The following is a 27507-nucleotide window of genomic DNA, read 5'->3' as shown; positions in this document are numbered from 1 at the left end:
ATCCTCTATAGATATTTTGAGATCATCTGAAGATTTCTCACTGAAATCGTGATTGTACTGAGCAATTAGTAACTCTACTGGTTTGGTAACAGAAATCCTATTAGCAGTGACTGTTTGAAAGCCAGTCTCCCGTCCATCATCTGCTCCCTTTACAAAACCGTTTATGACCCACCCCAATAGGGTCTTGACGGCATAGGGTCCTTGACCTTCACTATTGATGATTTCCCATGGTTCCAAGAGCTTTGGAGCACTTGTGCCAATTAACAATTCAACTTCAGCATCCAGTTTGGGAATCTTGACATCATCCAAATATGTCCATTTCTTTAAATCTTCTTGATTAACCACATTATTTTTACTTACAGGTATTGTCTTCTGAGTAAAGACTTCTGGCAAATCCCTGAATTTATCCTCAGACAATCCTGATATCTCCAGTCCAGTGAGCACAGATGTGTTTACCACATTTTCCTGTCTCATTGTTCGAAGCAATATGCACCTTCTTATTCCAGTCATCTTCAGCTTCCGCATAAGCCCTTCAGTGCAAAAAGTGGCTGTACTCCCTGGATCCAAGAAAGCATATGTTGTTACTGTAAAGTCTCCAAACTTAGTCTTGACCTGAACTGGCACAATGAACAATGAACAATTTTGTTCTCCGGCCCCAGTATGAGCATATGTCTGCAAAGGAACAAAAGCATTACTCACTTGTTTCTCCTCAAACGGTTTACTCTTAGCTGAGATATGCAAGATAGTAGGATGCTTCTGACTACACACACCACAAATATGCCGACTTGTACAATCTTTGCTAAGATGTCCAATTTTCAAACAGGCAAAGCAAATTCCATGATTCTTCAAAAATTCAATCCTTTGTCTGTGAGTCATTTTCTGAATTAGAGGGCATTTTTCAAAAACATGATTTTCTTTGCATGCATAGCAGCAAGATGAAGAAGTGTGCTGTGATGGATGTACTTTAGGCTGAAAATCTTCAACAGCATCAACGATAGCCACTGTAGCTGAACTTCGCCCTCTACCACTGTATGGTAAAGATTTGACATTGTAGGAGATGTGTGGTTGTGTATCTTTAATATCTCCAAATAAAGGATCCATGAGAATCTTTACCTGATGTTCGATAAAATCCACCATCCCTGCTAAAAAAACAGCATTGCTGGTCCAGCATAAGGTATGTTTTGCATACTAGGACCAGCTTGGGATGGTGGTATGCTGGTCCAGCATTAGGTGCTGGTTGCTGGTGTGCTGGCTGACCAGCCTGGGATGGTGGTGTGCTGGCCGACCAGCCTGGGATGCTGGTGTGGTGGCCGAACAGCCTGGGATGCTGGTGTGCTGGCCGAACAGCCTGGGATGCTGGTGTGCTGGTCGAACAGCCTGGGATGCTGGTGTGCTGGCCGAACAGCCTGGGATGCTGGTGTGCTGGCCGACCAGCCTGGGATGCAGGTGTGCTGGTCGAACAGCCTGGGATGCTGGTGTGGTGGCCGAACAGCCTGGGATGCTGGTGTGCTGGCCAAACAGCCTGGGATGCTGGTGTGCTGGTAAACATATGTTGTCGTTTGGATGTTATTATAATCCCAGCGAGACCACAACAAAACCCATTTGTTACATATCACGTCTTAGTGCATATTCATAGTTAAATAAAGACCAAGATAATTTTCTAGAGAATTTCAATTCACTTTTTAATAAAGAAAAACACTCTGGATATTCCGATCATTTACATGACTTATATATATATATACACACACACACACACACACACACACACACACACACACACACACACACACACACACACACACATTTATATATATAAAATAAAAGTTTGTTTAAAATATTTATTGGACAATGACATTTGCCATCACACTGTAATTTACACACGTGCACAAATATAACCCTCACAACACACATTTTCGTTCTTAGCTTCCGCTCTCTCTTTTAGCGAGTAACAAGTAGCATGTGGTGGCGATGATCATGTTTTTTTTAAGAGGTGCTACCCGGAGTCGTTTGCCTTTAGACCACTCCTGCTCTATGTCTTCTTTATTCTCTGAAATATTATAGAAACAAAATAAGAAACAAAACTATATATCACTCATTTGTTTATATTGTGCAGTGAACGAGTTACGATAAAACAGCTACTGCCTAAGTTACATACCTTTAAGCATTAGTATTTGTATCCTGAAGAAGTCTTGCTTCCATCATAGATACCCAATAAACCTGAGTTTGGTCAAACATGTCATAGTTAAAGTCCTTAATTTCGCTAGTGCAGCCGTCATCCAGGTACCTCACTTATGCAAACATTCTGATTCCCAGTAATCAGCAGATTTGTCGTGTAGAGGCGGAAGCTTTTTATTTACCCAAAACAAAATCCTAATTACGGTGGCAAAAACATGATGATCTGGAACACGTGCACTTATACTAATTTCGATAAACACTGTAAGGTATATACTGTAGTCGAAAACATTGCAAGATTTATTTTTGGAAAGTGCAGGAACTACATTTAACTTCGTGAACATAGTTGCTTTAAAGGTTAATGCTGATGCTGGGTAATACTAAAAAAAACAAACAAACAACTTAACTACTTCTTAATTGAGACAAATGGATTATATATATATATATATATATATATATATACATATATATATATATATATATATATATATATCTTATTTATTTATATATATATATATATATATATATATATATATATATATATATATATATATATATATATATATATATATATAATCAATATAATGGGGGGCACGGTGGCTTAGTGGTTAGAATGTTCGCCTCACACCTCCAGGGTTGGGGGTTCGATTCCTGCCTCCACCTTGTGTGTGGAGTTTGTGCCTCGGGGTTTTCCTCCGGGTACTCCGGTTTCCTCCCCCGGTCCAATGACATGCATGGTAGGTTGATTGGCATCTCTGGAAAATTGTCCGTAATGTGTGATTGCGTGAGTGAATGAGAGTGTGTGTGTGCCCTGCGATGGGTTGGCACTCCATCCAGGGTGTATCCTCGATGCCCGATGACGCCTGAGATAGGCACAGGCTCCCCGTGACCCGAGGTAGTTCGGATAAGCGGTAGAAAATGAGTGAGAGAGAGTGAGTAATCAATATAATATAATCTTTCAAAAACCATCATTCTGTATGATTTATATGCTGCTTCCCTCATGGAGCCCACAAAGTCAGCATTTGTTGGTATTAATGTATTTAATTTGTGGAGACACTTTAATCCTTAACGAACGACTTTTTAAATGTTTTTATTCTTTGTTATTCAAAACTTTTTGAGCTTTGTTATTTCAGTTCTTTATTCAAAAGAGGGAGCAAATGAAATAACACACTTATAATTAATATATTCCAATATATTGTGTTTTAATCTTATATTAATGTGTTACATAGAAACATACATAAGCAAAAATAAAGGATGTCCCCATAAAGCTCATTCCAGAAAGATCATACTGGTTAACCGGCTACACCAGCCCCGTTTTGCTTGATAACACCATGACTATGCTGGCCACCCATCGATACCAGCACTATACCAGCATTATACCAGCATTATACCAGCACTGTACCAGCATGAACCAGTAAAAACCTACCTGGACCAGCATGCTGGTTTATGCTGGATTTTTCAGCAGGGATTTCTGTAAACTTGACCCGACAGCCATTCCATTCTTGTAACTTGCACGCTATGACTCTCCATTTTTTCCTGAATCAGTAAGGCAGTTTCATCATGATGTTCTTAAGGTCCGATGAAACATTGCAATACCCTCTCAGAAGCATATGCTTGCAACCCTTTAATGTCATCAGGTTTTATTGTAGGCCAATTCAAAGCCGTTTCCATGTAGGCTGCAGAAATTTTTAACTCATTACCAAAATGTTCCTTCAACAATTTTTTGGCTTTGCTGAACTCTTGTTGTGCCGGCATATGCTGGCAGCTTCTGACCAACTCTATCGGTTGTCCTCTAGTGTACTGTACTAAATAGTACAAGCAATCCTGTGCATTTGTGGTCTTTCTTTTAGTTCCATGCTCAAAGGCTTGAATAAGGGCAGCAAACTGTAATGGATCTCAATTTAATTATGCAATTCTTCAGCCTCTTTACAATACTTATCAAACCTCTGCATTTGCTTTTCCACATCTGGTATAGTTCACTTGTGATTTTGAGAGAAATTAGATCATTCACCTTCTGTTTGATTTTATTGATTTGACTTAACTTATCTGTTTTCTAGTCTTTGGCAAATTTTCAAAGAGCAGAGCAACCTCCTTTGCAGTCATTTTTCTTGCTCTTTTTTGTGACTCATTTTCCTCAACAGAACCAACAGCAGTAATGTCATCATTTGCAGCCTCTTCAGTAACAACCTTTCTACTATCAATACCAGTAGCCATTTCAGAGTCTGATTTCTCCTTTTTATCCATGAGCAACAACACCACCAGCATGAATCAGCATCACAGCATGTCTCTGTTTGATTCAAACTTCAAATTCCATTGCAGGAAGCCTTTAAACATGTTAAGCAGCACCCACTGGCCTTCCTTGTCGTCCGTCCTGTTTCCACGTTGCGAACTTGAACAAAGTGAGCGGGATCCGTTGAATCCTCATTCACCTTTGTTTGTTTTCCATTTATACAGAAATCCACTCCAATAGCGCTTCACGTATAATCCATTCAATGCCGCTCAGTGATCCAACGGGCACTAGTTTTTTACTTTTGTTCCAGCAGCTCCTATAGCTGCTGATGGCTTGGATAAAACGCGCACGCTTTATACACACCAAAAGACCTTTGTAGTAGATTTTATTGATGTAGACTGGGGAAGGTCTCCTGCTGTTAAATTTCTGAAAGGCCACAATGAGCTCTTTAGTCTTTGTGGCATTGAGGGTCAGGTTGTGGATGGCACACCATGCTTTCAGGCTTCGGATCTCTTCCCTGTAAGCCGATTTGTCGTTGTTGTTGATCTGGACAACCACGGTGGTGTCAACTGCATATTTGATGTAGATGATACAGTTATGCAGAAGAGCACAGTCAGAAAGAAACCACACAAAGAAAGAAACTGGACCCTAAATGGATGGGACCATATCGAGTGGTTACTGTGGACATGAATGGACTTTATGCAGTACTGAAACTGACACATGTAAATGCAGAACCCAAGGTCATTCACAATGGACTTTTGAAGTCTTACAGGTCCAGGTGGAAGGAACCAGCAAACCTTTCCACATGTGTTGGTCAAGATGTAGACACCAGGGTTTGGGAGATGAGATAACCATATATAACTTTGTCTGGGTCTCTCCCTTTGACAACAAGAAGGCCATTTGTTGGTGAGAATAGGGCCCCTGTACTTCCTGCTGTGTTTCATGTACGTTGGTCTTCAGTTTGCATGTCACAGGTTTCACATTCTGCACAGCAGCCACTACAGTTGTTTAAATGTGTGCTTGGGTGTGTACTTTCAATGCTGTGTTCCATCTAGATTTGTAAATATACAGTGGTGTGAAAATGTGTTGGACCCCTTCCTGATTTTTATTTATTTATTTATTTTGTATGTTTGTCACACTTTAATGTTTCATATAATCAAACAAATTTAAATATTTGTCTACGATATATATCAAGTAAACACAACATGCAGTTTTTAAATCAAGGGATTATTGAGGGAAAACAAATTCCAAGCCTACATGGCCCTGTGTGGAAAAAGTGCTTGCCCCTAAACCTAATAACTGGTTGGGCCACCCTTTGCCTGCAAGAACTGCAATCAAGAATCTGGTACAATGCTGTGGAGGAATTTTGGTCCACTCATCTTTGCAGAATTGTTCTAATTCAGCCTCATTGGAGTGTTTTCGAGCATGAACCGCCTTTTTAAGGTCATGCTCCAATATATCAGTAGGATTCAGGGCAGGACTTTGACTTGGCCACTCCAAAGTCTCCATTTTGTTTTTCTTCAGCCATTCAGAAGTGTACATGCTGGTGTGTTTTAGATCATTATCCTGCTCCAGAACCCAAATTCACTTCAGCTTGAGGTCACGAACAGATTGTCCTTCAGGATGTTTTGGTAGACAGCAGAATTCATAGTTCCATTTATCACAGCAAGTCATCCAGGTCCTGTAGCAGCAAAACAGCCCCAGACCATCACACTACCACCACCATATTTTTCTGTTGGTATCATGTTATTTTTCTGAAATGCAGTGTTACATTTATGCCAGATGTAATGGGACATACACCTTACAAAAAGTTCAACTTGTGTCTCATCAGTCCACAGAGTATTTTCCCAAAAGAGACATGCTGTTGTGTTTACTTGTGTTATCTTTGACAATTATTTAAATTTGTTTGATGATCTAAAACATTAAAGTCTGTCAAACATGCAAAAAAAATAAAAATCAGGACACTTTTTCACACCACTGTATAATTATACAGTACATCAAGTCAAGTCAATTCAAGAAGCTTTTATTGTCATTACAACCATATAGCTGTTGCAGTACACAGTATAATGAGACAACGTTTCTCCAGGATTGTTTTGCTACATAAAACAAAGACAGGGCTAAGGACTTAGTAAGTAAGTCCTAGCCACATGCAAGTGCAACGGTGCAACCTGGTGCAAACAGTGCAGGACAAGACAGTGCAGGACAAAAGACAGTGCAGACAAAAAGTTACAAGACAATACAAAAAATACAATGCACAAAAGACAATAAACAGAAACAGTGCCAACCAGTATAAATACTGTATGTAAATACTGAATGTTAAAACAATATTTCGTGCAGTAATATTAGAATGAACACAGTTTCTTTGCAGCAGGTCCCTGAGATTATGTGTATAATTGTGCAAAAACAGCAAATGACTGAAATATTGTATAGTATGTGCAAAATGACTGAGATATTGTACAGTATGTACAAAACGACTGGAATACTGTATTTTACAGTATGTGAAAGGATAAACGACTGAGATGGACAGTTTGTGTAGAAGAGCAAAAAAGTGTGCAAAACAGCATGTACAGTAAACAGTTTGATGGGTGTAAGCAGCATGTAAACAGTTTGATGGGTGTATATTGTAAGTGTGTGTGTTTCAGGGTTCTCAAGTTTTGAAGACAGGCAAGTGTGACATCTCCAAAGCGCGAAAATACCCTCGCTAATGAATATGTTTTTTTCATTGGTTGTTGCATTAAATCTTACCCAGATAGTGCTATTTTCTGATGGGCTAATGTGTAGCCTTTTTTATTGATTGGCTGATAAGTGTCAGACTCGACTAAGAACTCCAGGGGAGACGCGCTTCAGTCCTGCCCGGTTCCATAGAGACAGCGATGCGGACTGATACATTTTGGGCACTGCGGCATATTAAATATATGATAAATAGTCAAAATGTTTTTCTCTGTGACAAATACAATGTGTGGCGGGAGAGCGTGATAAAAGACCCAAATGCGTGACTGTCACTCTCAATGTGTGACACTTGACAGCCCTGGTGTTTGGTGTAGGTCTGTGACTCTGATGTGTGCGGGGCTCCACTTAGAGATCAGAGTAAGGGAATAAGTGAAGTACAGCCTTGTATTGATTGGTAAACTGCATCTTTTATACACTTCTTATCTATAGTGTAAATTTGTATTAAATTAGCATTGTTTCCATATGTTTTTACATCATGGAAATCTAAAAGGCTTTATGTAGTATGTAAGATATACAGTATATGACATATGATTGAAAATACACTAATAATATGCAATTTGTATATGTGGTTTTTGCAGCATATATGTTCCTTTTTTAACAAACCTTTTCCATATGGGGATGAAGGAAATTGTTAAAGTAAAAAATTTGTAATGTCCGCAACACTTTTAAACTCCCATCTTTATTAATTTAATTTTTAAAAAAAGCAACGTTTCGACCCTGTTGGGTCTTCTTCAGGCAAATGAAGCACATTTGTCAAAAAGAAGGAAAGAAGCTTTACCTGTTACCGTTGTGGAGAGCCAGTCCACACAGAGTGCTTCCGGATCCGAGCCCAGCTAAAGCCGAGCAGCCTAAGATTCCAGCTGACAGACACATGCAATCTGCTCAATATTTAAATGCTTAGTGCCCAAGGCAGCTGGGGCATCCATGGGTACACAGCAAGGCCACCAACCACATGCCAAGAGGAATCACACTGAAGGAGGGGAAACAACCCTAGTGGGACCCAGGAACGAAGGGGAAGTAGAAGTCAACGGTGATGCACGCAAGGCTCTCATTGACTCCGGCTTCCAGTATTATGCACAACTACAGGCAGAGCCACCCAGCTCTATAGAAGCAGACACTACAGTCTTCTGAAATATCTATAGAAGATGCAGCAAGTCAGATCATGTCCTACAGTGGCATTCTGCTCATCGACCTGAAAGTGCTGGGGTCAAGGCTATACTTACCTTCGTTATTCCTGATTCTGACTATCGCACTTCAGTCCCTCTGCTGGTGGGCACCAATGTCATTTGAGCCTCCCGAGCCCACCTTCATGCAGCCTATGGCCCACAGTTTCTGCCCCAGGTCAAAGGGAAGCACCAAGAGTGGTATACAGATTTACTGAAGGTGGGGAGCACCGAGCAAAGTGAAATGCATGATGTTGTGCAACCTGCTGTTTATACTGGTCATACAATAAACATCCCTGGTGGGAAAGAGATGGATTTAAGATGTAGGAGTAAAGCTGGCCCTCAAAGGAAGACTTATACAGCCCTGACAGAAGGTCATCCTTCCTTGCAGCTGCCCCAGGACATCCTGGTGTCCAAAGTGCTTGCAACTGTGAAAAGAGGTTGTGCTCCAGATAGAGTGATGAATCTTTCCCAGCGAGTCATTACAATCAAATGACACACAAATCTGGCTAGTGCAGTCCTAGTGGACAAGGTTGTGGAGTTTCCAGATAAAAAGCATGGTGAACCTCGGAACAGAGGGGCATGTCTCAGTCTGGAACAAGTAGTGGCTATCTGCAGGTTTGACCTAAGTGACGCAGTGGTGGAAAGTGGGATCTGCTGGACAAGAATGCAGATGTGTTCTCCCAGCATCCCATGGACTATGATCACACCACAACTGTACAGCATGAGATTCCCTTGGTGGACCCGGGGCCCTTCCAACTGCCAACACAAGATATCCCCATCCCAGTAGCAAGATGTGAGGATGTTATCGATGGAGATGGAGACAGTGGGAGTCATTTGCCCCAGTAAAAGTCTATATGCATCCCCTGTTGTGGGTGTGACCAAGAAGGCTGGATCACTTCGATTGTGTATCAACTACCAGAAGCTCAATTCCTGCAGTACCTGATGCATTCCCCCTGCCAAGGATAGAGGAGGCCCTAGAGGCTTTAGGCCAAGCAAAGTACTTCTCCACCCTTGACCTGACCTGGATACTGGCAGGTATATGTCGTGGAACACAATAAGCACTAGAATGTATTCAGCACTTCTATTTTGGATTCTTAAATTTCACCCATCTCTTTATTTACCTTGATGATATTATTAAAAAGTCCTTTCATGAACATCTAGAGAGGCTCCAGCTGGCTTTTGATAGACTTCAGGTGCATTGTTTAAAACTGAAACCATCGAAGTGCCAGCTAGTGTGGAAGGAAGTGCAATACTTTGGTCACTGGGTGTCTGCGGAGGGCTTCAGATCAGACCCAGAAAATATCAGCAAGGTCAAAGATTGTTTGAGGCCTACTAATCGTATAGAAATGATGCAGTTTTTAGGTTTTGCAGGTTACTATAGCAGGTATGTTATGGGCTATTCCAACTTGGCTGCCCCGTCATACCACGTTACCTCTGGTGACCCCTAGAAAGAAGAAAGGGACCCTGAAAAGCCCAAACCCTGACCAGCCATTTCTGTGGACTGCAGACTGTGAGGAGGCCTTTCAGTCTTTAAAAGAAAAGCTGATAAACACACCAGTGCTTGTCTATCCGGACAACAGTTAGCCCTTTCTGCTGCAGACTGATGCCTCAGGAATGGGGCTTGGTGCTGTACTAGTATTACTAGTGTTTACCCATAAATGTATTTAAACTCTGCATTGTACACTATCTAAGCAATAATTGAGTAAAATCCTAGTTTTTAGCATGGCCAGGCACAAGCTACTAATTTTGTTGACTTTTGGTTTTGGACTTTTTAGGAGAGATTAAACATGAGATCTGATCAACAGATAAAACAGGACACAATCAGATAAATAGATTTGTAATTCCGGCATGATGTAAGTTGTCAGCAGTGGTAAAATATACAAAAGTTAAAATGATTCAAGAAAAGGAACCAGCAGGCTTGGTGTGGGTGACATCTTTTAGCACCCTTCAAAAAAATTTATGTGGTCATGTAGTCAGTTAATACTAATCAGTGTCACATTCAACACACTACTTTCACAGCATGCTCAAGTTTTGTTTCAGTCTTTACTTAAAAAAAACTCTGTGGAAAGTCTTAATTGAGCTATAATTAGGAAAACATGTTAAAATAGACACCACAAAATACAGAAACTGAAACTTAGTAATGCCTATATTTTTGAGCTCTGAACTGGATTGTTTATTGACATATAAATAAGTGATATTTTCCTATTTGTTTGGTTTCTTACTAACCATCTGTTTTGAAGCTTTATTCTCCTGCCTATTTTATATTAGCAGACTTATGAACACTGGTTTTGGTAATCCTCCACAGAAAGTGGGGCATTTTAGTGACCAATAGACATTTTGCGATCCTTAGCCTATTATGATAACTTCCACAATTTTCTTTTTGTTGTGTTAGTAACCTCATTGTGTGAAATGTTTTATGTGCTTTGTCATTATTTTCAGTTCTCTATGTAGTCGCTCTGGGTTTCTGTTTCTGGCTCTTTGATCTTCAAATTTGCAATGCTGGGAAATGGATGATAGAAGACCATCAGAAATAGTGTACATCACTGCGATACAGTTAAGATACTATGCAGAAAACACAAATGATTCGTATAATTAGTAACAGATTAATTTCTAGAACATTTTACTTTTGTATTTTTTAGTTCTTGCAGTTTGTATCTTGTAGTTGACATTAGCTTTTCATCTAAAATCAAAACTAAATAAAGCTGACATATGAAACAAATATAACAGACAGCAGAAATAAATGCATCTTTTACACTGTTGCTTTAGCAGTCTGACACAAGTGACAAATTAAAGTAAAACAACATGAACTCTGTCAAGCTACTGGGTGGATGAATACTGTTTTTTGATAGGCATTACAGAAGGAAGCACATCTTCCTTCCTCACAAAAAGTTACAGTACAAGATGGCAATTGCAATTCAGCTTGTCTTCTTTCTCTACATGTTGGTCCCCATCACAGGTAAACTAATATCATAAAATCTTTCTAAAATGAAAAGGGTAAAGTGTTTTATATACTATGACCTAAAGTAAAGATTAGATAACAATGTTCAAAAAAATAATGTGATCCATCAGTCAGTGACACATTAATGTTGGTGTGTAATGGAGGAAGTGTAAAATCTGATTGTTAGTTTGTGTTATTTACTTTTTCTTTTTGCCTTTTTACTCACATGTTATTTTCATAGAAAAGATGAAGGAAAGAGGTTCAGCTTGCACTTTATTTCACAATTCATGTTTGAGCGTAGGTTGTTTCTGTCCAGTGTAGTAGGGTAACTAGGGTCCCCTGTATACAGTATTTTATAGTTTAGTTATAGTTTGGGAGAGTTCTATTAATATATTAAAATGTGTGATTAATAGTAAAGTAAAATATTACAATATTTTCCTAAAATACTATATTAAATAATATAAAAAAGAAAAGAAAAAGAAAAGAAACCAAGATCAAGTAAGAACTTTTTCCCACCCTCAATGTTTTTTGAAATACAGCATTAAAAATGTAAGTGAAAAACCATCACAAATATTTTAGGAAAAATAAAAAAAAAAAAAAAAAATTACTATAACCTAGTTGCATGTATGCACACTCCTTTAAGTAAATTTCACAATTTAATTATTGTCATAATTTGATTATGTGGCAGTTTTATGGGTAAGAGTCTATCAGCATGGCACATCTTGATTTGGCAATATTTTCCCAATTTTTCTTGCAAAAAAAAAAATTCTAGATCCACCATGTTGTAAGGGCATTTTTAGTGAGATTCAGTTCTGGGCTCTGGCTAGTCATTTAAAAACTAGCCATCTTAACCTATAGCCAAAATATGTGAAGAATATGAGGGATTACTGCCAGAGGCAGAGCAATTAGTCTTACTGCAGCTCTTTTAATGTTGCCTGTATGTCAAATGCCAGCATCCCTGATAAGTTTTTGTGTTGTCCGATAGGTTTTAGAGGGATGTGCTTTCCTAGGTGTTTTCATGTTGGTTTCATGTTTTCATTTTCTATCTTTTTTATTCCATATGCAACTGAGGGGGTTTTTACACCTGGTCACTTCATGCGTTTTCTGTGATCCGATAGCTATCCGATGGTAAAAAGTCCAGGTGTAAATGCCCTCCGAAACGGTTTCAAGATGGAAATAAATCCGATCGCTCAAACCACTTCAGGAGGTGGTCTGGGACGCATTTCAGATGAAACTGGACAGGTGTAAATGCATGTGGTTGTTCAAGCCACATAGGTCAGCGCTATACTCCTCCCAAATGGAAGTACATCACTCGCATTAAAAAAAGCATTGTTATGGTGTGATCAAGATCACTGGATACAAACAAAAAAGTAAGCGTTCTATGGAAGAAGCGAGTGGTCTGGAATGCAGAAGGAATAATAAGTCAACCTGACTACATACTTTTTAGGGAATTTTCAATTATGCACTCAATTATGTCAATCCTACAATCTGCCTGCCTAGAAAACTAAAATATATGCTAATTATTTTATTACTTATGCTAGCAAGCTCCATTGATCTGTGCATTGGTCACGTCCATGTTGCTGTATTGATGTCTGGATGCTGCTGTTTGTTTTTGTATTTATCTTTTTGATTTTCTCAGTCTTTTCTATGTATAGGGAGACTGTAAAAATGAACTACAGTACGCTATTAATAAAGGAAAAATAAAATCCAGTAGTTTTTTTATTTCTGAATCCAAACTTAGAAAAAAGGTTTAAAAATATATATTAAAAAAAGAAGAGAATAATTGTTTAATTTTGTTGAAAAATGAGTTATCTTCCAATATTATTATTGCTAAAATCTCAAGCAGTGGTGTATTGAGTCATAAATTCACAGAAATATAGAATATTCTAAACATTTTATAATATACTGTATATTATCTTCTAATAAAAATGACCTTTTAAAGCCATTGTCTGTCAAATCTTTTGATAGTGTGAAATAGAAATTGTATAAAACCTAGAATTAATAAACAATAAAAAATTTAAAAAGTAATTTTTATACCTGAATTCTGCTGATCACTTTGTCGCTGATATCCAAATACACACTGTCCATTTCAGAGTCATTCTGGAAACTATTGGTTAGTGTACCATCATCTAAGTCACACTAAAACAACTCTGAAATCTGAGATATTGCTTTTCATAAGATTTCATAGATATGAAAGAAATTAAAACGTCTGCATTTTCACTTTTTTGACTCAAAGGCCCAATCATTACCTATGTGTGGTTATATGCCTATAATTAGAATAGGTATAAATGTGTACTACAAGATATGAGAGGCAAAACAGACAAAATTCTAAAATTCACAAGGATATGTCCATGTAGATTTCAGTGTTGTTATTTGGTACTGTTTGTTATGAAATCATAGTTTCATACATAAAAAATCTGTGATATCCCCTTACATTAAACAGATTTTGCCACTGAGGTCTAACATGAGCAACTTTTTAAGAGATACAACCTGAGTCACAAGATGAGAAATTACTGGCAGCGCTCAGGTACAGTGTCGTTCCCTATTGTTTCAGTTCTTACTTACAAAAGACTATCCAAGTTCAGGTGTGTGGAAATGTTCACATAAAGACATGAATACATTTGCATGTTATCATGAATTTGTTTTTATTATGTATGGTTAAATCTAGAATCTGACTATATTAACATGTTAATTCTGTTTGAAGCATGTTTTATGTATTATTAAAGGTATTCATATGTTTTCATGTACAGTATAATCAAATTTAAAAGAAACCAAGAAAATTTTGTTATTCATCATCGTCATCATCATCTTCATATTATTATTATTATTATTATTATTATTATTATTATTAGTAGTAGTAGTAGTAGTAGTAGTAGTAGTAGTAGTAGTAGTAGTAGTAGTAGTAGTAGTAGTAGGGAGCAGCAAAAAAAACAACAACAACAACATGTAGATCTTCTGGGGTTTTCACCAGACTTGCCAGTCTAAGTAAGACTGAAAAAAAATAAATAAATCAAGGCAAAGTCACTTGTGACTGCTACTTATTATATAATAATGATGTAATTAAAATAGTAATTTAAGCAAATTAGATCATTATAATAATTTAAGTAAGTGATTATAAATAATTTAAATAATTAATAAGCAATAGAAATTAAGTAATAATTAAATATATAATTTTTCCTGTTTTGTACCAAGCAAATAGATCATAGCTCCTCCCACTTGGTTTCTATTGGTTCATGAGTTTATATTCACAGATCAAAGTTCACCCTAAATGAAGACCAACACAATCATAACTTCCTCCATCTGAGGAGGAAGCTCTCGTACATGATGGCGCTGGTGATGCAGCTGGTCTTCTTTCTGTCCGTTTGGGTCTCAGTTACAGGTAACTAATCTTCTAAACTGACTGAAGAGGTTAAATGCTTTGATATAATGTGTGTGAGCTTTGGATACAGATTAGAGATTAAAATTGAAGGATCATAAATATCAGTGCTAGTGTTGTTGCCCTTTAAATGAAAAGTTCCATTTTACTGTGGTGTTTTCTCTCCTCACAAATATCATGTCTTTATGCAACAATGGCTGGTGTGGAAAGGTGTGGAAATGTACTGAGAAATTACATATTACATAAATAAGTAAAAATATTGGGGAAAAATCAAGTGTCAAAAATGTACTCAAAAAAGGAAAATTATTATTATTGTAAATTTATTAAAACGATCAATAAGTAAAAATAATTTTTAAATGTACTTTTATTTATGCATTTAGCGGACACTTTTATCCAAAGCGAATATTAAATGAAAATAAAATTTTAAGTGACTAACTTAAATAATGTAAGTGTCAGGAGAACATGGACATTTTTTCTCTGTACACTATGTTCTCGTACTAGACCACTAGAGGGCAGCCCTGCGCGACCCTTCAGTTTTGTGATTAAATTAATCAGTTCATGATGTTCACCTGTTATGTGTTGTTTATTTAGATACCTGATTTAACCTCTTTGTCTTACTATGTCTTTGTTAGTCTTCTGTTGATGACAGTATATTTTTGTGCCCAGTTTTGTGTATTCCTGACTCTAGTGTTTGATTTCTGTTTCTTAATCTAGTAGTTTCTCTCTTCTGCACTTGAGTCCGCCTTTATCACCTCTACAATTTTTCAAGTGAAAAGTAACAGAAATATAAGTGAAAAATAATGTTCTTACAGCAACAAATGTCACTTTACTCTGATATAGTAGCAATAATAACCATGGTCACTATGATATAACCCAAAATGGAAAATAATTTTGTAGGAATTTTTATTTGATGGCAAACTAGACCCACTGCAGTTTGCATTGAAACTGGAAAAGGCGTAGAGGACTTAAAGCATTTCACCCTCTACCTCTGAGATTCAAGAGATTTTGGAGAGATGTGCTTTCCTAGGTGTTTTCATGTTGGTGCTCCATTTTCTTTATTTATTAATAATGGCCTTAATGTCGTTTTATGGTACATATGAATGCTTTGCCACATTTCCAATTATAAACAGCTGTGCATATTTATGTAACCATATTTTTATTGGATCTTTTATTATGGATTTATATATTAGATTTATTTATTATTATATGGTTTTATTTTTCTTAAAGTTCTCTTAAATGTTTCAGATTTTTTATCCATTTAATTTTGAATCATTGTAATTTACCAGCAAGGATGAGGAATAATATGTATAATAATTGTATTATTGTTTCTGTTATTATTATTAATTATTTATTAATTATCATAATTAGAATCATACTCATAATAGTAAATAATTTATCTTAGTTTAATTATTTTCTTTCTTTCTTTCTTTCTTTCATTTACATCACAAACATCTGCCATATACATTGGCATGTTGTATATGAGAAAAAGTCACATGAACTTAACCACAACCCAACTATAGCACAGGCCTCAGGATCTAGCCCTGAATATACTGTTTAAGTTTTGTGCATATACTGTTATGTGTTATAGCTGTTTCAGTAAATTGAAATCCATCTTTAATAGTTTAGAGAAATTTTAATAAGTAATTTTATACAGTTTGGAAGATATTGCAAATTACTAGGATTTATTTACAAATGATCTATAATACATAATATCCGTAAATAAATACAAATCACAAATAAAAATTAATACATTATAATAATTACATATTTGAATCTTTTTAATTCCATCTGCATTTTGCGGCAGACACGTGACACAGAACATAAATAAAGCACATATCCAAAAGTCCGGGCTGGATCTTGACAATAAATGTAACATAAAATAAATATATAATACAAGTTATAAGAGTATAATGAAATAATATATCTTTACTCTTTTCTTACAGTGTGTGATGATGTTTTTAAGCTGGTTAACAGTTCTGTTCAACTGGACATACAAGAACATTTGGATAAGTCCTTTTTCTTTCTTTTGTGGACATTTAACAAAAGCATTGCCATTGTGACCTATAGTGGAAATCCCCCAACTAGAGAAAATGAAAGATATAAAGACAGGGTGAAATTTGATGAGGAAACCTATGGTCTGACACTGAAGAGCTTACAGAAGAGTGATAGTGGAATCTATGCAGCAAAAGCAGTTGGGGAAAAGGAAGTAATTGTTGCTACGTACCAATTACATGTGTTGGGTAAGTCTTAATGCCAAAATGCACTACTGATACAATAATATTTTCCTCATCAGTTAAGTAATGAGTAATAATTAATTTTGTGTGTGTGTGCATGTGCACTGACTAGCAGTACAGTAATGCATGTGTGTGTATTTCAGATCCAGTGCAGAAACCAGTCCTTACTGCTTCTCTCCAAAGTAATGACAACTGCAATGTGACTCTCACCTGTGAAGTTCAGAAGCTCTCAGTAACCTCTCACTGCTACAATGATACTTGTGATATGAGGGAAAAGAAAACATCTGGAGACATGTTTCCTTTCCTCTCACTGTATGTTAGTAACAACTTCATCATTTGTAATCATAGCAACCCAGTGAGCTGGAAAAATACAACTATGGAGATAAAACATGTGAAACAACTCTGCCCTAATGAAGGTGTAAGCATGTACACATACTGCCTGGTCTAAATGTAAATGTAAGAGAATGTACCTTCTATAATAATGTTAGCTATGCTGTTCCTCACCTGTGGTATCACACTGTTGAGATCTCACCCTCATTCCTTAGAAATTCTGGAAAGTATTTTAAAGGGCATGTTACTTGCGTAGGGTTAAAGTATTCCTGGGTATAAACAGATGATGTCTCATGAAGCCTGTTTCTTTCTGCCTGTCTCTTTAATGTCCATACATGTCTTCTATATGTAAGGAAAATACTCTCTAGGCTATATTTAATACCTCCCTAATAAAAGAAATGAAAGTATTTCTTTTCTTAGTGTATAAACACATATTGAAAAACCTGCTGCTTTATTTCCAGAAAATAAAATTCCCATCATCTTTTCTTATTTTTTGTCATGCATCATTTTATATACAAACACAGACCATAGTACAGTGTGATGCCCAATTTTAAAAGATGAAATTGTCTTCCTCGATGATGGAAAACCTTTTTTAACCTTTTACAAATGAGAATATAATTTTAACTGGCTAACTTAAATAATGTAATTGTTGAGGAGAACATGGACATTCTATCTTTGACCCAGTTTTTGTGTATTCATGACTGATATTTGTTTTCTGTTTCTTAATCTAGTAGTTTCTCTTGCACTGTAAATAAATCTCTTCAGCACCTGAGTCTGCCTTCATCACCTCACCATCATTCATTCAAGTGAAAAGTAACACAAATTAATACTCTTACAACAACAAATGTCACTTTACTCTGATATAGTAGCAATAATAACGATGGTCATAACCCAAAATGGAAAATAATTTTGTAGGAATTTTTGATTGATGGCAAACTAGACCCACTGCAGTTTGCATTGAAACTGGAAAAGGCGTAGAGGACTTAAAGCTTTTCATCCTCTACAGCTGTATAATCATCATGAACAACCAACTCACATGCAAGACTTTTATTTACAGAATATAGCTTAACTTTATACAAAGCATGATGCAGCTGTATTTTTTTCATTGAGCAATTAGCTTCTGATGTTATGTCACCAAATAATATTTTAGTGTTACTTTTAAAATTTAGAACAGATAAACACGTTTACTGACAAGTGTCCATAATAACACATGTATTGCTTAACAATTATTTAGGAACAGTGCTTGACTTGCAACTGAGATTTGATGATAACACTAGCTGTATTGTCAAGGGGGACATCTGAGAATTTTACCAAGAGTGTTTTACCTTTTCACAATGAGTTGTCTACAACATACAAAAACTGTCTAACTGAGTCCAAGAAAAAGACTATGCTCTCTAAGGAAGAAGCAAGAGGTCCAGAGAGCAGAGGGTATAATAAGTCAACCTATGTACAGTACCATCTAGGGAGTTTCATAATAATGTAAATCCTAAGTGTGTGTGTGTGTGTGTATATATATATATGTATGTATATATATATATATATATATATATATATATATATATATATATATATATATATATATATATATATACACACACACACACACACACACACACACACACACACACACACACACACACACACACAGAGAGAGAGAGCAAGAGAGAGAGAGAGGTTAAAGTAATACTCAAAGTAAAGATAGTAATGAGCTTGGTATTACACAATGATATTGGATATTTCTTGAATCAAACCAGCAATGTCTGATATATTCACATTTCAAGTAAATGAGCCCATGATATCCAGAGATTATCAGGATTAAATGAAAAATGTATAGATATTAAGACATTAAAATTAACATGCAGTTAACACAACATATGTTATTGAATGAAGCCTCTCTCAACACCCCTTGGACACAGAATGATTATAAATTGCATAATCATGCAATTTTAAATTCACATAATTAAAGCATAATCATTTCAGGTGTTCAGGCTTATTGTTAAAATTCCTTTTTATATACATATTTTTGAAGTAGAAAGAACCATACTTGAAATTGGATTTTTTATTATTCAGATATTTGTTGAAATGGAAACAATGGGGATTTCATTCAGAATGCTCTGCCTTTGCCTATTCACCCCAATTGTGAAGGGTTTTATCCAGAGTCCAAATAATATGTGAACCAATCAAAAGAATGTGTATTCTCTAAATTTTCCATAGATTGTGAAAATGTGTGTGACTGTGCCCTGTGATGGGCTGATTCCCAGTCCACAGGGTGTCCCCTGCCTTGTACCTCAAGTCATGGAATAGGCTTCATGCTAACTGCATGGATGTTTTATTAGCATTTAGAATCCAGTTTATAATAGAATCTGCTTTATCCATTAGTTAATGAAAATATTGTATCTGTGCTATAGTATCCCAGCAGTGAAGAGGGGGTCATTATTATACTGCATGTCTTACATAAGAATGTACCCATAATAACATTGCACAATAAGCAGAACACAAGTTTTATTCAGGGGAGATTTTTTTCCATTTCACTTTTGTACGTGACAAATTCTTGAATCTCTATTCAAATGTATTTACATACAGAAAAAAATACATCACTTTATTATGGTGATAAGTGTAAATATGCTTTATTACCATTGCCTTTATCACAAGTTAAGTCTTTGAAATACAGACTAGAGTCCATTCTGTATATAAACTGTACACAAAAGCAAGGCACTATGCTGTACATTTACAGTGTTTCATTTGTTAATTCATCTTTTAACTCTCCTCACATATTTCATAATGTTTTAACAAGTACAAGCAATGACTCCAAGATCTTCGATGCAAGAGATCACCTGACAACAGCCAAAGTTCGTTCACACAGTAAAAGTACCTTACGTTCTGGTAAACTCCACTGTAGATGGAAAATACAAGAGCAATTTGAAAATTAAAAGAGAGTACTGTACGCTCCCTTGCTACAAATTAGGCTACACTTTCCTCAAGCACACAGCACTATCCCAGGAAAAGTTGGGAAGACACAAAACCAGACTGGATTACCTTTACTTGTGTAATAATAAGAGAACAGAATAGCTGTTGTCAAAGATGGTACAGAAACTTACTGCACAGCACAGTTCATAGAAAAGTGATGACACACAGTGGTGACTGTTGAAAGTGCATAGAAACAAAACACGTCAACATCATATACAGACACCACAGCAGGTAAACACCGTTAAACCTAAAGTGACATTTTGCATAACCCATGCATGGTCAACATCACTATTGAGAGGCAATTAAAAGAGTCCTTTGGCTTTTTTTAGGTTGACTTGCTTCCACCCTGGCAAGGCTTCATACTCCTCTCTCTTCATCTCCAGGGTTTTCTGGGAGGAAAAAAGCACAGTGCTTATGAAAGGAGAGGAACACAATGAATGCATGAAAAACTCTCATTCTGCTACTTCTCAATTTTATTATGCTACACCAATAATATCTTGGATTCACAGAAGTCATAGCAGTCATTCATTCCCCAGTCATAGCAACTGCTTGTCTTCTATAGACCACTGTACAGCATCTCAGATGGCTGAAACAATGGTTATTATACACAGATGTTTATCCACCATGAGGAGCCAGATCAACAGATCATGATGCAGTTTTTAAAGATGAATGGGTGAATAAATGGTTTCACACGTCTCAGAGGAATTTGGATTAGAAGAAAAAGCAGCATTTATTTTTCACATGTACATTAAAGCACAGTGAAATAGCTCCTTTGCATATTCCAACATTAGAAGTTGGGGTCTGAGTGCAGGGACAGCCATGATACAGCACCCCTGGAGCAGTGATCAAGGGCGCAATAGTGGCTGTTTTGCAGTGCTGGGGCTTGAACCCAATCAACAACCCAGAGCATTAACCGCTTGAGCTACCACTGCCCTCAACTGTTCACAACTACAGTCTTTAAATTTCCAGGCACATGTAGCCTCACACTTAATAGGTAATGAATTTTATTGACCAGTAGATTTCAGGGAATTGTTGTAATGTGACTCTCACCTGTGAAGCTCAGAAGCTCTCAGTAACCTCTCACTGCTACAATGATAATTGTGATATGAAGGAAAAGAAAACATCTGGAGACATGTTTCCATTTATCTCACTGTATGTTAGTAACAACTTCATCATTTGTAATCATAGCAACCCAGTGAGCTGGAAAAATATGGAGATAAAATATGTGAAAGATCTCTGCCCTCCTGAAGGTGTAAGCATGCACACATACTGCCTGGTCTAAATTTAAATGTAAGTTCTTCCTCTCCATGCTATGCTGCATTGTCAGATACTCTGATGATACAATCCTGAATTATCTTCTCAAATGCCATGGTCTGATCATGGGTGTGCTGTACCTGCATGTGTCAAATGGTGTGATAACAACTTTGTTCAGCTTAATGTGACTAAAACTATAAAACTAATTGTAGACTTAAGGCAAACCAAAACCAGCATCATTCACAGAGTAGTTTAACAAGCATACAAGAATTTAGGAAAAGTGTTTGACTTACAATTGAGGTTTGATAAACACTATCTGTATTGTCAAGGCGGAACATCAGAGAATTTTATGTAACTTTCATCAAAGCTTTACGAGTGTTTTAAAGTTTTCATTTATGTGCTGGTACCATGAGTCTAAAAAGAATTGTTATGGTCTGCTCCAAGATCACTGGATACAGACAAAAAAGTAAGCGTTCTATGGAAGAAGCGAGTGGGCTGGAATGCAGAAGGAATAATAAGTCAACCTGACTACATACTTTTTAGGGAATTTTCAATTATGAACTCGATTATGTCAATCCTACAATCTGCCTGCCTAGAAAACTAAAATATATGCTAATTATTTTATTACTTATGCTAGCAAGCTCCATTGATCTGTGCATTGGTCACGTCCATGTTGCTGTATTGATGTCTGGATGCTGCTGTTTGTTTTTGTATTTATCTTTTTGATTTTCTCAGTCTTTTCTATGTATAGGGAGACTGTAAAAATGAACTACAGTACACTATTAATAAAGGAAAAATAAAATCCAGGTCATAGTTTTTTTATTTCTGAATCCAAACTTAGAAAAAATGTTTAAAAATATATATTAAAAAAAGAAGAGAATAATTGTTTAATTTTTTGTTGAAAAATGAGTTATCTTCCAATATTATTATTGCTAAAATCTCAAGCAGTGGTGTATTGAGTCATAAATTCACAGAAATATAGAATATTCTAAACATTTTATAATATACTGTATATTATCTTCTAATAAAAATGACCTTTTAAAGCCATTGTCTGTCAAATCTTTTGATAGTGTGAAATAGAAATTGTATAAAACCTAGAATTAATAAACAATAAAAAATTTAAAAAGTAATTTTTATACCTGAATTCTGCTGATCACTTTGTCGCTGATATCCAAATACACACTGTCCATTTCAGAGTCATTCTGGAAACTATTGGTTAGTGTACCATCATCTAAGTCACACTAAAACAACTCTGAAATCTGAGATATTGCTTTTCATAAGATTTCATAGATATGAAAGAAATTAAAACGTCTGCATTTTCACTTTTTTGACTCAAAGGCCCAATCATTACCTATGTGTGGTTATATGCCTATAATTAGAATAGGTATAAATGTGTACTACAAGATATGAGAGGCAAAACAGACAAAATTCTAAAATTCACAAGGATATGTCCATGTAGATTTCAGTGTTGTTATTTGGTACTGTTTGTTATGAAATCATAGTTTCATACATAAAAAATCTGTGATATCCCCTTACATTAAACAGATTTTGCCACTGAGGTCTAACATGAGCAACTTTTTAAGAGATACAACCTGAGTCACAAGATGAGAAATTACTGGCAGCGCTCAGGTACAGTGTCGTTCCCTATTGTTTCAGTTCTTACTTACAAAAGACTATCCAAGTTCAGGTGTGTGGAAATGTTCACATAAAGACATGAATACATTTGCATGTTATCATGAATTTGTTTTTATTATGTATGGTTAAATCTAGAATCTGACTATATTAACATGTTAATTCTGTTTGAAGCATGTTTTATGTATTATTAAAGGTATTCATATGTTTTCATGTACAGTATAATCAAATTTAAAAGAAACCAAGAAATTTTGTTATTCATCATCATCATCATCATCATCTTCTTCTTCTTCTTCATATTATTATTCTGGGGTTTTCACCAGACTTGCCAGTCTAAGTAAGACTGAAAAAAAATAAATGATTCAAGGCAAAGTCACTTGTGACTGCAACTTATTATATAATAACGGTGTAATTAAAATAGTAATTTAAGCAAATTAGTTCATTATAATTATAAGAATTTAAGTATGTGATTATAAATAATTTAAATAATTAATAAGCAATAGAAATTAAGTAATAATTAAATATATATATTTTCCTGTTTTGTACCAAGGAAATAGATCATAGCTCCTCCCACTTGGTTTCTATTGGTTCATGAGTTTATATTCACAGATCAAAGTTCACCCTAAGTAAAGACCAACACGATCATAACTTCCTCCATCTGAGGAGGAAGCTCTCGTACATGATGGCGCTGGTGATGCAGCTGGTCTTCTTTCTGTCCGTTTGGGTCTCAGTTACAGGTAACTAATCTTCTAAACTGACTGAAGAGGTCAAAATGCTTTGATATAATGTGAGTGAGCTTTGGATACAGATTAGAGATTAAAACTGAAGGATCATAAATATCAGTGCTAGTGTTGTTGCCCTTTAAATGAAAAGTTCCATTTTTCTCTATTCACAAATATTGTGTGGTTATGCACTGTGGCTGGCTGTAAAGGTGTGGAAATGCACTGAGAAATGACATATTACATAAATAAGTAAAAATAAGGGGGGGGGGGGATCAAGTGTCAAAAATGTACTCAAAAAAGGAAAATTATTATTTTAAATTTATTGAAAGGATCAATAAGTAAAAATTCTTTTTAAGTGTATTTTTATTTATGCATTTAGCAAAAACATTTATTCAAAGCGAATATTAAATGAGAATATAATTTTTACTGACTAACTTAAATAATGTAATTGTTGAGAACATGGACATTTTTTCTCTGTTCACTATGTTCTCGTGCCAGACCACTAGAGGGCAGCCCTGCATGACCCTTCTGTTGTGTGATTACTTTCACCAGTTCATGATGTTCGCCTGTTTTGTGTTGTTTAATTAGCTACCTGATTTAACCTCTTTGTCTCACTATGTCTTTGTGAACCTTCTGTTGATGTCAGTATAATTTTGTGCCTATCTTTGAACCAGTTTTTGTGTATTCCTGACTCTAGTGTTTGTTTTCTGTTTCTTAAAGATGGGGTGCACGATGTTTGAAAGCCAATGTTGACATTTGAAATCACCAAAACAAACACGACCCTAACCCAAATGGGTGTCACCCCTGTTTTTATAGCTCCACCCCACACATACATACGTAACCCAGGCAACTATTATGGCGGAACTTGCTGGGGCAGCTGGCCAAAGGGATATATTTATCAAGAAATAAACTCAATCTGTAATACTATGGTAATACAAATGTGTTTTTGTAGTACTGTGTGTTTTACCATGAAAGGTTTAGCTCTGTTTCACGCGGACGACATTCGGTTCTCTCCAGCGCTGGAAAGCTGATCCTATATTAACACGGGTCCTGCTTCTTGCCTTATCGTAAGCCATTTTTTCGCTTTTTGTTTTTATCTGGCATGTCAATGTTTCAATCGCTTTCTGCTAATGTCAAACATGTGCACTGAACACGCCCCTTTCTGCTCATTGGCTACACGTTTGTTTTGTTTGTTGGTCCGATTCAGTTTTCTGAAGTATTTCTCAAACAACGTGCACCCAACCTTTAATCTAGTAGTTTCTCTTGCACTGTAAATAAATGTCTTCTGCATTGAGTCCACCATCATCACCTGTATGTGACACAATTTTTCATGTGAAAAATAATTCTTATTAATACTCTTAGAAACAAATAAGCCACTTTGATTATGGTTTTATTATAATAAACACGGTCACAATTATATAACCAAAAATGAAAAATAATCTTGTTAGGAATTAGTGTGTACATCTTTGTGTTATCAGACACTTTTGACGTAAATGCTGTCCAGTTAAATACTTCTTACAGGGTTGTTGGTGTACAGGGGGCATGGCGGCTTAGAGGATAGCACATTTTCATCGCACCTCCATGCATGCTGACTGACATATATTGGCCGTAGTGTGTAAATGTGTGTGATTGGTTTCCACCACATCCAGGGTGTCCCCCAATTTATGCCCAAGTCTCTTGTAATTGGCTCCCCAGAAACCTAAGTGGTAGAGTGGTACAGAAAGTAGATGGAATTAGTGTAGAGAATGTGTAGTGTAGTGAAGTTTGGGATACAGCCCGATGTATAAAAAATAAATAAATAAAATACAGACTTTCATCGATATGCCAGTGCTTTGCTAGCTCTACTTGTTGGCTGAATAGATAATTTGTTAATTCATGAGAAATTATTCCGGCAATGAATAAAACAAAATAAATCAACAAAAACAAGATAATTAAATAGTATATTTTTGCTCTTTTCTTACAGTGTGCAAAGATGTTTTTAAGCTGGTTAACAGTTCTGTTCAACTGGACATACAAAAAAAAAATGGAACAGCCGATAAAGATATTGACTGGACATTTAAAGCAAAAAGTCTCATTGTGAGATATAATGGAAATCCTCCAAGTAGAATATTTAGAGGTTATAAAGACAGGGTGGAGTTTAATGAGGAAACCTACAGTCTGACACTGAAGAACTTACAGAAGAGTGATAGTGGAATCTATGAAGCAGAAGCTGCTGATGAAAGGAAGGAAGTTGTTGCTAAGTACCAACTACATGTGTTGGGTAAGTATTTTAGCCAAAATACACTACTGATGCAATAATAGTGTCCTTATTAGTTAAGTAACGAGTAATAGTTAATTAAGGTGTGTGTGTGGGGGGGGGGGGGGGTTTAAATAGCAGTACAGTAATGCATGTGTGTGTATCTCAGATCCAGTGGAGAAACCAGTCCTTACTGCTTCTCATCAGCAAAGCAATGACAACTGTAATGTGACTCTCACCTGTGAAGCTCAGAAGCTCTCAGTAACCTCTCACTGCTACAATGATAATTGTGATATGAAGGAAAAGGAAACATCTGGAGACATGTTTCCTTTTCTCTCACTGTATGTTAGTAAAAGTTTTATCATTTGTAATCATAGCAACCCAGTGAGCTGGAAAAATACAACTCTGGAGATAAAACATGTGAAACAACTCTGCCCTAGTGAAGGTGTAAGCATGCACACATACTGCCTGGTCTAAATGTAAATGTGAGTAAAATGTATCTTCTATATTAATGTACTATTACTAATTGATATCTGTGGTATGATTACATGATTAGAACTGAACATATCTTCTTCTCTATGCAATGCTATTCCTAAATAACCCTATTAAAAATAACTAATAAATTATTAAATAAATAATCCCTAATAAAATAAATGAAAGTATTTCTTTTCTTAATGTAGAAACACATTGAAAACCTGCTGCTTTATGTCCAGAAAATAAAATATCTATCATCTTTTCTTATTCTTTGACGTGGACCATTTTATATACACAAACAGGCCATGTTACAGTGTCATGCCCAATTTTAAAAGATGAAAATCTCTTTCTCGATGATGGCAAACTTTTTTTTAACCTTTTACAAATGAGAATATAATTTTCACAGTCTAACTGACTAAATAATGTAATTGTTGAGGAGAACATAGACATTTTTTCTCTGTTCACTATGTTCTCGTGCCAGACCACTAGAGGGCAGCCCTGCACGACCCTTCTGTTGTGTGATTAATTTCATCAGTTCATAATGTTCGCCTATTTTGTGTTGTTTAATTAGCTACCTGATTTAACCTCTTTGCCTCACTATGTCTTTGTGAACCTTCTGTTGATGTCAGTATATTTTTGTGCCTATCTTTGACCCAGTTTTTGTGTATTCCTGACTCTAATGTTTGTTTTCTGTTTTCTACTTAATCTAGTAGTTTATCTTGCACTGTAAATAAATCTCTTCTGCACTTGAGTCCGCCTTCATCACCTAAATTAAAACCACAAATTAATACTCTTACAGCCACAATTGTCACTTTACTCTGATATAGTAGCAATAACAACCTTGGTCACTATGATATAACTCAAAATTGAAAATAATTTTGTAGGAATTTTTGATTGATGACAAACTAGACCCACTGCAGTTTGCATTGAAACTGGAAAAGGCGTAGAGGACTTAAAGCTTTTCATCCTCTACAGCTGTATAAACATCATGAACAACCAACTCACATGCAAGACTTTTATTTACAGAATATAGCTTAACTTTATAC

General features: G+C 36.0%; 3 protein-coding genes across 3 annotated transcripts in view; 2 read left to right on the top strand and 1 right to left on the bottom strand.

Moving 5' to 3' along the window:
• LOC125139947 (SLAM family member 5-like) overlaps positions 1-17344 on the top strand; it is a 58310-nt gene extending 40966 nt beyond the window's left edge. The window contains exons 2-4 of the mRNA XM_047806455.1: positions 14488-14615; positions 16556-16852; positions 16990-17344. Coding sequence (XP_047662411.1) covers positions 14558-14615; positions 16556-16852; positions 16990-17294 — 660 coding nt within the window. The 5' untranslated portion in view covers positions 14488-14557 and the 3' untranslated portion in view covers positions 17295-17344. The remainder of the gene's footprint in view (positions 1-14487; positions 14616-16555; positions 16853-16989) is intronic.
• Positions 17345-19781: 2437 nt separating this feature from the next.
• The window catches only part of svilb (supervillin b), a 64131-nt gene continuing 56405 nt past the window's right edge, over positions 19782-27507 (bottom strand). Inside the window, exon 41 of the transcript XR_007139126.1 lies at positions 19782-20390. The gene's annotated coding sequence lies outside the window, so the exon portion shown is untranslated. The remainder of the gene's footprint in view (positions 20391-27507) is intronic.
• On the top strand, positions 23009-27212 carry LOC113636967 (SLAM family member 9-like). The gene is made up of 4 exons (XM_027137337.2): positions 23009-23026; positions 23639-23766; positions 25715-26011; positions 26157-27212. Exons 2-4 carry the CDS (start codon positions 23709-23711, stop codon positions 26462-26464), a joined length of 663 nt encoding a protein of 220 aa, XP_026993138.2. The 5' UTR covers positions 23009-23026; positions 23639-23708; the 3' UTR covers positions 26465-27212.

The sequence above is a fragment of the Tachysurus fulvidraco genome, chromosome 22, assembly GCF_022655615.1.
Source record: "Tachysurus fulvidraco isolate hzauxx_2018 chromosome 22, HZAU_PFXX_2.0, whole genome shotgun sequence".
NCBI lineage: Eukaryota > Metazoa > Chordata > Actinopteri > Siluriformes > Bagridae > Tachysurus > Tachysurus fulvidraco.
This window is presented reverse-complemented; position numbering and strand designations above follow the sequence as displayed.